This window comes from Lathyrus oleraceus, chromosome 3 (assembly GCF_024323335.1).
Source record: "Lathyrus oleraceus cultivar Zhongwan6 chromosome 3, CAAS_Psat_ZW6_1.0, whole genome shotgun sequence".
Lineage (NCBI taxonomy): Eukaryota > Viridiplantae > Streptophyta > Magnoliopsida > Fabales > Fabaceae > Lathyrus > Lathyrus oleraceus.
In genome coordinates this window covers 70,109,885-70,121,468 of record NC_066581.1, presented here as the reverse complement: position 1 = coordinate 70,121,468, position 11,584 = coordinate 70,109,885, and the positions used below count along the sequence as shown (strand labels likewise).

Below are 11,584 nucleotides of genomic sequence, written 5' to 3'. Positions count from 1 at the left end.
AGCGTTACATTGATATGTCAAGACATTCCGCCGTTGGTTAATAAAGACCCATCAGTGAAGGTGAGTATAATTATATCCCATATCAGAACAACATATAATTATACTCCATCTTACAAGAAAGTCTGAATTGCGAGGACAAAGGTTGTTGAACAGGTATTCGGCAACTGGGAGGATTCATGCAAAGAATTGTCACAGTTTTTATGGGCACTAAAAACATATGTCCCAAGAACTGTGGCAATTATGGAGACATTTCCAATAATGATGCCAGACGGAACCTGTGTTACAGGTAATAGAATCTTTCACCGTCTCTTTTGGGCGTTTGACCCATGCATCAAAGGTTTCGCATTCTGCAAACTTATTATTCAAATTGATGGCACTTGATTATACGGCAAATACAAGGGTACTTTGCTTATGGCGGTTGCACAAGATGGCAACAACAATGTCTTTCCCATTGCCTTTGCTCTGGTTGAAGGTGAAACGGCTGGTGGATGGGGTTTCTTTCTTCGACATCTCAGAACGCATGTGGCTCCACAAGCCAATCTCTGTTTGATTTTTGATAGACATACTGCCATTGAGAGTGCCTACAACAACCATGACAACGGATGGCATGATCCTCCTTCTACCCGTGTCTATTGCATTAGACATATTGAACAAAACTTCATGCATGCAATAAAAGATAAGAATCTTTGCAAGAAGGTGGTGAATGTTGGGTATGCTCTAACTCAACCGTCATTTCAATATTATCGTGATGAAATTAGACTGTCTAATGAAGACGCAGGAAGATGGATGAATAACATACCAGTAGAGCAGTGGACAAGGGCATTTGACGGAGGTTGTCAATGAGGCCACATGACAACAAACCTTGTGGAATGCATGAACGGGGTATTAAAAGGAATTAGAAATCTGCCAATAACCGCCTTGGTAAGATCGACCTATTATAGGTTGGCTTCTACGTTCACAACTAGAGGTGAAAGATGGAGTGCGATGTTAATGTCTAGGCAAGTATTCAGTGAGTGTTGCATGAAAGTCATGAAAGAGGAGAGCATCAAAGCAAGCATACACTCTGTAACAGTCTTTGACCGTCATAGGCAAAATTTTAGCGTCCAGGAAACAATGGACCACAAACGAGGGGAGACCAAATTTAGCCTATGCTGTTAGACTAAACAGAAGTTGGTGCGACAGTGGAAAATTCCAGGCTTTCCGTATTCCTTGCTCCCATGTCATTGCAGCATGCGCATATACTCGTCAAGACGCTTACAGTCATTTATCTGATGTGTACAAGACCGTCACCGTCATGAATGTATATAATAAAAGCTTCTCGGTACTACCAATGGAGGAATACTTGCCTCCATACGAAAGTGATATAGTTTAACACAACGACAAGATACATAGAAAGAAAAAAGAAAGGCCAAACAACACACGTATCAAACATAAATGAATTCGACAGATAAAATGATAAGATTATGTAGTATCTGTCGTCAACCAGGACACAACAAGAACAACTGTCCCGATCGAGGAGCATCATTTGGGTCATAAGCTCTTTGTAACATTGTATTTCTATAACCTTCAATCATTATATATCATAAAGTTTTTGTTACAACGAAGTTCACAACAAACATCAGTACAAAATAAGCTAACTAAAAACAGAAATATTTCTATCTGATTATAACAATCAAATTGATGTCATCTCGACCGAACATCATTTCCCTAGCATCCTTATCAGTTTTCATTTGCATCCAACCAAAGATACTGTTGAGTCTCTCAATACTTCTAATTTTTTCCCCTTGTGGTATTTTCCAGTCTAACCAACGAACCAACTCCCTCTTCAGTTGATCGAACATAGTGATGTTCCAGAACAACATCAACATTTGAGGTTTGTCTCTCGCATAAATCATCTTTCCGTATCGGCGACGAACACCAAACATGATTGTCAAATGATGAAATGAGATGTGGAACAATGATTCACACAACACATCTATTTATAACAAAAAAATTGCATTTTACACTGAGGTGTCAATCCAATTAGCGCCTTTTTTGTAAAAATACACATGGGCCCCAATTGGATTGACTACACCATGTGCCATAGCCAATCCAATTGGCGCACCCTTCAATTTTTAAGAGAAATCGCCAATTGGATTGACGCATTCTCCTAAAAATGAGATACTTTGGAGTTTTTTTTGAAATCAGAATTATTTTGGGATTTTTCTTAAAAAAATTGAATTATTTTCGTAAAAAAAATCAAATTTTTATTGATTCGGCCTTCTTCTCATTCTACAATTAGACTATCTTAATTCTTAAATAAGGTGACATGTGAAAATAAAATAAAAATAAAATACTTATCTCTATTTTTACGAAGCGTTCCCTTACTTAAGAGGAATTGAAAAATTCTCCAAATCTTTTATAACTTTATTTAATATTATTATAAACTATAAAATAATAATGATTACGATACAATTTTTTATATTTTCTCTAATTAAATAAGTATTATATTTAATTTTTTTTAATTAGTGTTATCTTCAGTTTTTTATATAATTTTTATTTTTATTTTTAATTGTAATTAATAATTTTAATTTATTATTATTATTTTACTTTATATTATGTTAATTAGAATATATCAATAATTGATAATGAATGATTTTTTAAAATTAATATTTTCTCTTTTATTTATTATATATTTTTACTTTACATTGATAATTATTGTTTTCTTTTATTTATCATATTTTTTAATTTGTATGATAGTGTGAAATATAAATATAAATACTATTTTCTAAACACTCCCTCTATTATATTAGTTTATATTTAAATTCACATAAATCATATCAAATTCATATAGAACCATTATTTTATGAATTTACGTAGATTTTGATCAATAAATAGAAAAAGTGCGTGTCAAAGAACAACATTTCGCTGAATAAAATGTTAATCATACGTTTTCTCAATCTATTAAAAAGACATTATATAATATATGAGATAATTTTTTTTCACTTTTTCTACGTTGCATCTCCCAAAGTCCTCGATCATCTCATATGTATAACCTTTTAAAAGTTGTAAATCTGAAAAATTAAAGCATCAATATGTATTAGAACAGTCTCGAATCCCACTTTTCCCGTACTTAAGGATGAATTGGCCTAGTGGTATAGCATTATTTTCAACAACCAAGGTGACATTCGTTTGAATCCAGACTAAGGTAAAAATAATTTTCTTTTGAGTAAAATAAAGAACTCATGAATTTATGGTATAAGTTAATGTCACGAGGAAACCACAAACACACTTTTGCAATTTTGATTACCAAGTCACGAAATGATCTTTTCTCATATTTGAGAGATAACGACTCATCATTCCCACGATATGAGCAATATCGGGTCTTGTACATCAAACTACCAAGGGCCGACGAGTACAAAATATTTTTCATATTCAACTTTTCTTCATACGTAGCTGGACATAGTTTATGACTAAGTTTGAAATGAGAAATAAGTGGAATGCTCAGTGCTTTAGTCTTATCCATACAAAAACATCGAAGGACTTTCTCCACGTACATTTCTTGTGACAAGTACAACTTCTTCTTATTTCGATCTCAAATAATGTCAATACCAAGAATTTTCCGAACCTCTCCTATCATCCACATAAAGCAAGAGAAAAATGAAATCACCTTCGGAGAAATTCCAGAAAAACACATAATGACCGGCCTTGGTCATCTTGTACCCATGTTCAATCATCACCGATTTGAACTTTTGATACCATTGGCGAGGTGCTTGTTTCAAACCATAAAGACTATTAACCAATTTGCAAACATAGTCTTATTTTCCCTTCTTTCGGAATCCATCCAATTGCTCCATGTAAATTTCTTCATGTAGATCACTGTGAAGGAAAGTCGTTTTCACGTTCATTTGCTCTACTTCTAAATCAAGACTAGCGGCTAACCCAAGAACCACTCGAATAGATTGCATCTTCACAATCGGAGCAAAAATCTCGCCAAAGTCAACGCCTTTTCATTGTTTAAAAACTTTTACCACCAAGCGAGCCTTGTATCTTCTTTGAGAAGTACACTCATCTTGCTTAATTCGATAAGCCCATATATTCTTCAATGCTCTCTTACCCTTTGGTAACTTCACTAACTTAAAGGTATTATTCTCACGAAGTGATTACATTTAATCCTCCATGGCATTCATCCACTCCTTTTTGTTCGAGGGGTATCAAACAAAAGCCCTTTTATCACGAGTAAACCACCTCAACTCATTAGAAGCAACAAGTTGCTTAACACTTCCAACCTCTTGATCAACCTCATTTTCAACAACGTCTTCCGTAGCACCTACATCAATAATGCCATTAGGATTTAAAACATTATCAACTTTCAAATCCATACTTTGATTTTCAATTGGAACATCTTCGAAAGTGATAGGGGTAGGAGTAATAGTAGTTGAATACGTATCAACCATTTCTTCATCTTCAAAAATCGGATATATATTCTCAACTTTATCAATGTCCTCAATGGTATAATCCTCCATGAATACGACAACACGACTATAAATAAGCTTCCGTTGATCCAAATCAAAGAATTGGTACCCAAACTCATCAAATCCATACCTATCAAATACACATTTCTTCGACTTCTCATCCAATTTCGATCTCTCATCCTTCGGAATATGCACATAGAACATGCACCCAAACACCTAAAGATGGTCGTAGGAAACATCTTTACCACTCCAAACATGATTTGGAACATCAAACTTCAAGGGAGCACATGGAGTGAGCTTTAAAAGATGCACATAAATCTAATTTGAATGTTACTCTGAAGCAATTTTCTTTTCTTTTTCAATTTTACTCTCTTTCCACCAATACACTCCACGTCTCATTGTATTATACTTTTATACTTCCATAACCTCCCTCTCTGTGTCTCTGTGTGTGTGTGTGTGTGTGTGTGTGTGTTTGCGCACGCGTGTGCGCACGCGCATGCACATATGAAAGAAAAAAAATATAAATTGTCTTAATTATCATAATCACACATAACACAAGTATTAGGTAATACAACCATTGAATTTCAGATGCAAGAGAGGTCAAAGTCTGATATTCAGCTTCAGTAGAAGATCTTGACACAATGATTTCTTCTTATACTTTCAAGGAAAACACAATAACCTTTTTTAGTTTTAAGACATTGTGCCCGGTCTAAATTAGTAAAACCATTTAGTTTTAGTTAAGCATGGCTAGAGAAAAAAATGCATGTTCCAGGTGAAGACTTGAAGTACCTCAAAATATGAGTGACTGCATTAAAATGAGAAACAATAGAATTTGAAATGAATCGATTTAGTTGTTGCATAGACAAAAATAATAATTCAAATTTAATACATAAAAATAATAACAAAAATATATGACATTCATTTTATTTCCTCTTTTATCAAATAATTATACTAGATTCACCAAAATAATAATAGTTTCACATTCAACATAATAATAATAATAATAATAATAATAATAATAATAAGATAAAATTATAGTTTGTTCCCCCTATTTTACCTGATTCACGAAATTAGTCTCACTATTTAAATTCAAATGATTTTGATCCCCCTCTCATGTTTTTTAATAGAAAATCAACGAGATATTCATTTTTTAATTTATACTTTTATCTATAAAGTTCCACATGTTGGAGAGTTCGGGAGAGTCGGGAGAACGAATTAGACTAATGCTCTAGGACCACAAGAGAGAGAGACACCACATCTCAACCCAAAACCTTAAGATGTTAGGTAAATGGATCATCCCTCTTATAAATCTAACATTCCACCCATTCTTAGGCAATATGGGAATTTAACCACTCACACTTACAACCAACACTCTCCCTCACAAGTGTGAGTCCCCCACATCCCATAACATGATCCAACACCAGATCCATCTCCCACTCTCCCACAAAGTCGAACCCCAGATCTGATACCACTATTGGGGAGCCCGAGAGAGTCGGGAGCACCAATGAGACTAATGCTCTAGGACCACAAGAGAGGGAGACGTCCCATCTCAACCCAAAACCTTAACGTGTTAGGTAAATGTGCCATCTCTCTTATAAATCCAACATTCCACCCATGCATAGGCAATGTGAGACTTTAACCACTCACACTTGCACCAAACACCATAGTATGTTTATATACAATGATTTGTCATGTTTCACAAGAAACATGTCATTTAAAAAGAGAAACATCGTTAATTTTAAGTGCAAAAGTATGAAAGTGGATCAAAACTGTTTAAATTTAAAACAGGGAGACCATTTTCGTAAATTAGATAAAATAAGGGGACCAAAATTGTAATTAAACCTAATAATAATAATAACAATAATAATAATAATAATAATAATAAAATTTCATATTTAACATAATAATAATAATAATAATTTTAGATTAAACAAAATAATATTTAAGTAATTTTGCTAATTATTAACGGATATGGATACTCGTGAGTACGGGTATCATCAAATCTCTATCGGTGCCTATAAGGAAAAGGTAATTAAATATCCATTTATTTTACTCGTAGATACCCATTAAACTATTCAACCCATACCCGTGATAGGTTTTACCCGCTGACATGTTTTTTTTACCATCCTTAGATGTGAGATCGAGTGTGGTGAGATATAATAATCTATCAATGAATCTTTTATAAGACGTAGGGTCTTCTAGAGGGGTGTCACCAGTGACACAAAGTTTAGTTGTTAGATTGATAGGAATGACAAATGGCTTGGAACTTAAGTAACCAATATTTTCAAGGAGCTCAAATGTGTATTTCCTTTGGTTAACAATGATACCCTTCTCTGACCTGGTAATTTCTAAGCCAAGAAAAAATAATTTAATTGACCAAGATATTTGATGCAAAATAGTTGGTTAAGAAACATTTTAACATTATTTATTGGTGTCATGCAGTGTTCAATTAACACTATCATCTACATACACCAATAAAGTTGTAAAGTTAATGCCTTCTGACTTGGTATATAAAGAATGGTCCGCACAGGGTTGAATGTACCCCAAAAGTGGTTAAGGCTAAGGAGAACTAGGAATGTCATTGTCGACTGGCTTGTTTGAGACCAAAAATGAACTTTTGTAATCTGCATACCTTAGAGGAATTGACATTGTATACAAGACGACCAGGTGCCAATGACATGTAGAATTGTTTAAGGTGCTAATGTTTAATAGATTCCAAGGCCAAAAGAACTCTAACCATGGTGATTTTTGAAACTGGAGATAATGTATCAATGTAATCCACCATTTCCAACCGAATGTAACCTTTTGCTACAAATCTTGCTTTGTATCTCTCAATTGAGCCATACATCTTATATTTGATCTTTATATATCCACCTGCAACCAACTCGCATTTTTCTTGAAGGAAGATCAACAATGGTCCAAATACTGTTTTTATCAAGGGCAAGTAACTTTATATTCATGGCTTGCTTCCAACAATCAATTTGAGAGGTTTGGTTGTAGGTCTTACGTTTAGATTGTGTGGATATTTAGTAACATAAGGCTTTATAGGTAGGTGTTCAATACCGATATGACAAAACATACGATAAAGGGTATGCAACGTGGTTAGTTAATGCAATATAAGTGTTTAAAATAGAATTACAATGAAAATATTGCAAATATCCAAGTTTCTTAACCATTATAGTAGACTTTATGAGGATCAAAGGGTAGAAGAGGGATCAATATCATCATTCATGACAACTATAGGCTCAAGGTTGGATGTGTTATGAGGGAAGGTTAGAGTTGTGAGGTATAGGTTTAGGAACACATTCATATGATAACGGGTGAGTTTGATAGTGATATTTAATGGGTGTGAGGATGTCACAGGCTGAAATGGTTGAAAGGGAAAATGAGTCTCATAAAAAAATGAAGTTTCTAGGCACAAATAAGTTATTAGAATTAAGACAATATAAAATATACCTCTATGTGCCACATTTGAATCCAAGGAAAATAGATTGTTTTGGCTCTAGAATCAAATTTGATTTTATGTATTTGTAAATTGGTTGCATAACATAAATAACCAAAGACTTTTGGATGGACAATTGAATGCGACTCTTTGTATAGAAGTTCATATGGGCTTTTGTATTTAAGGAAATGGCTAGGTTGCTTGTTAATGATGTGGACATCATGTTGAGCGCTAGAATTCCACATAGATAAAAGAAAGTTGGAATGGAAAGAGAAGGATCTAACCATGTTGAGAATGTGTTGATGTATTCTCTTAACTAGACCATTTTATTAAGGAGTCTCTACACAAGATCTTTGGTGAATTATTCCTTTTGAACTGAATAATGAATCCATAGAGAATTCAATGTCGTTGTCAGACCTAAATCATTTTAAAGTGGTATTGAATTGATTCTCTATATAAGACACACAATTGGCAATGTTTCTTTAGTTTTCATACTTGGTTTTATGAAATATTATCCAAGTGAACCTGCTAAATTGATCAACTAAAATAAGAAAGTATTTATGGCATAATATAGAGACAATAGAAAAAGGCCCTCATAAGTCACCATGCAAGAAATCAACAGGAGCATAGAAATAAGTATCACTATAATGAAAAAGAAATTTCTTTTGTTTAACATAAGGGCATGAATCACAAAGTGACCAAGTATTTTGACTAGATACAAAGGGAAAGAATTTTGAAATGGCATGCAAGCCAATGTTAGAAGTGTGGCCTAGCATATAATTCCTAAAGATGGAATCTTCATTAGAAACATAAGTGTAAACAAATGATCAAACCTATAATTGAAGTGTTAATCACATATAATCCATTTGAAGCTTAGCTATACCAATGATTGTCTTGGAAAAATAAGTTTCAATGGTGTGGTTAGTCCTCCCATAATAAGTGCACACTCGATTGGTGCCTCTAGAGGAACCTTTCCATTTCCATCTATTACCTTACGAATCTTGTATAGTTCTTCTTGATTATCAGAGATTCTAAAAACATCATTTTGAGAGAACCAAATCTTGAGGTTTTGCAAAACATCAAGTGTTGATTCAAACTAAAGCGCAAAATACACAACCGCCTCATTGATACACCAATGGATCCATGATTAGACAGTGGTATTGCAGCAAACCTAAGGAGAGTAAAGAAGATCAAATGCATTAGGTTTTGGAAGTGTACCATAAATGAATTTTTCTTTGTTCTTGGAGATCAAAGCAATATGCATAGATCTTGTCTAAGAATGATATTTTATGTTATCTAAAAGAGGAGCAACAAGTATGAGAGGAGGACTTTCATTAAGACGTAAGTTGTAGTGATTGGATAAATTGATTGATAAATCATTGTAGTTGGCAAGTGCCATTGGAGATTGATCGAGAGAAAAGAAAAGAAAGGATCAAGAGTGTAACACATATGCATAATTTACTTCTGATACTTGTTTTGAACTGTAAGATTTCTTTATTAACCATTCATGTGCTTTGATAATTGTTTTTAGCTTGGATTATTTGAGTCTATTTTAGATGAGTCTTCTTGTAATGAATTTGTAAAGGTACTTGTGGTGCAAGAGAAACACTGTTCTTCTACAATAATGGTGATTATCTAGAGAAGGATTTCCGGACATGTTGGAACCATTACTCTGGCTACTAGTTTTTTGTTGTTCATCTACTTTGGTAAATGTTAGTTTGTATGCTTTGTATATGTTTGATGAAAAGCACATTTACTTAATAACTCTTAAGAAATGATGTTTTATATGTTATGAAGATAAAGCATTTTGGCATAATCATATGCAAAGAAGGTTTTGCAAAAGAAGAGGTGATGTCATAGTAAACAACCTGCTCTTTTTTTGTTAATTAGAATTGTATGTTTTAGGTCTTAAAATTAATTTCTTCTAGTTCTGTTGAAAATATAGTGTTGCATTTAATTTTTTTGGTTGTGGTGTTACAACTTGTTCTTTATTATTTTAATGAATTTTAACCTGTCATATACATAACCTGTTATTGAGTACAATTTTGTTAATATCATCTCAGAAATTTATCTACAAAAATATCAATTTGTCCAAATTCCATTATGTTGTAATGGTGTAGCACCGCTATAGTGACTATTTAACCATACTGTCTTATATTAATGTATACAAATATATATTATTTTACATTCAACTCATATTTAAGCATCGATTTTAAAGATTCATATCATTCAAAATCAATTTTGTCAATTCACAATCAAACATTAACTTTTTAATTGTCTTATAATTGTTTTTTAAGGGAAGATTTGCAAGTTCCATCTTCCCCTTATTTCCCTGAGCACGCACGCACACGGATAGGGACCCTTACCAATGGTGAAAGAGCGTTTCCAGATATTATTAGTCAGCTTTTTCAATGTGTCGGTCATTCTTTTTTTTATAATCAGGTTTGGGTATGAAACTGCACTTTAGTATTCTAGTTATTAATAAAATGTTTTGGTATTTAGAGAAAATAAAACTTATATTTGTTGTTAAAACTGATCTTTAGGAAAATGACTTTGTTCTTAAAATTGATCTTTAGGAAAATGAAATGTTGCATCATAAGGAAAACTTGAATGGGTATCTCTCCTATCAAACTGACCAAAGTTTATATAAGATCAACCAGGATACTGACCGTGAGTTTTTCATGAGTGCAAAAGAAGCCAAAGAGTATGGACTCATAGACGGTGTTATAACAAATCCCCTCAAAGCTCTCCGGCCATTATCGGCTGCAACCGAGGTTAATGACAAGACTAGTGTCTAAAATAGAGAGAGATTGTTGCTTCATTATTGAGTAAACCATAATGTTAAGTAGGATTGGTTGATCTTCTCGGGTTTCTTCTTCTTCTTCTTAAGTTTGGTGGTTGTTGGGGAGTCTGAATCACGTTTTCGACTCTGAAAAAAAGATGGCATGTTAGAGTCACTTCGAGATTAGCTATTGTACATGTGGAGAAAAGAGTTACATTTTTCTTTTGAGGTTCTTCTTATTTCATGGACTCTGGTGCATTAGTTGGACCTTCGATATTGGTCTTGTCTTCTATTTCGGTTTCACTTATAACAAAAATATACATGAAGTCGGCAAAGCGAAAAGGGAGAAATAATAAAATAATAATGGATTAACATGTACCTGCTTTCTTCTCGGGATTTTCTTGCAAGTTGGAAAAGGCGGTCGACAGTCTCTTTCAAAATTTTTCTTCGGAGAAGCTTCTTTCAAAGTATTTCGACCACCAACCATCAATCTCCACTTTGGAGAAGAGAGATGTTTGGTATTGGAATGTAGGTAGTTATAGGACTTGTTGTCGAACGAACGCCATGCATTCTTTGTATTCTTGAATGGAAAACTTCCTTTCCGACCAACAAATATCGTCCTCCCTAGTATAAAGGGACTTTGGCAGCATTTGGCTGAAACCAAATTTCCTAGCCACTAAATTAGGCCGATAGCCAATGAAGGTGAATCCAATAGTTACTGTCTTAATACGAGTGAATAAGAGTGCCAGAGTTAAGAAGGCTGTCCAAACGAAGTTCGACATTGCAGCAGTAGAGGGAGTCACACCAGGAAACCAATTTTGAAACCAGGTTGGGTCAACACATCTATCAACGAAGGGGGTCATGATCGAAACAAAAGTTATTGATTCAAGGAACATGTTAATGTAC

General features: G+C 33.8%; 1 protein-coding gene across 1 annotated transcript; it reads left to right on the top strand.

Annotated features, from left to right (window-relative positions):
• Positions 1–6,425: 6,425 nt before the first annotated feature.
• On the top strand, positions 6,426–10,694 carry LOC127129718 (ATP-dependent Clp protease proteolytic subunit 5, chloroplastic-like). The gene is made up of 5 exons (XM_051058851.1): positions 6,426–6,482; positions 9,428–9,481; positions 9,694–9,744; positions 10,339–10,344; positions 10,473–10,694. Exons 1-5 carry the CDS (start codon positions 6,426–6,428, stop codon positions 10,692–10,694), a joined length of 390 nt encoding a protein of 129 aa, XP_050914808.1.
• Positions 10,695–11,584: the final 890 nt, after the last annotated feature.

What these genes read in the sequence shown, in the direction of transcription:
- LOC127129718 (XM_051058851.1), top strand. Translation starts at nt 6,426, where the DNA reads ATGGATACTCGTGAGTACGGGTATCATCAAATCTCTATCGGTGCCTAT. An exon ending in TCGGTGCCTATAAGGAAAAG is followed by an intron (nt 6,483 to 9,427) that starts GTAATTAAATAT and finishes AATTGTTTTTAG; the next exon opens with CTTGGATTATTTGAGTCTAT. An exon ending in CTTGTAATGAATTTGTAAAG is followed by an intron (nt 9,482 to 9,693) that starts GTACTTGTGGTG and finishes TATGTTATGAAG; the next exon opens with ATAAAGCATTTTGGCATAAT.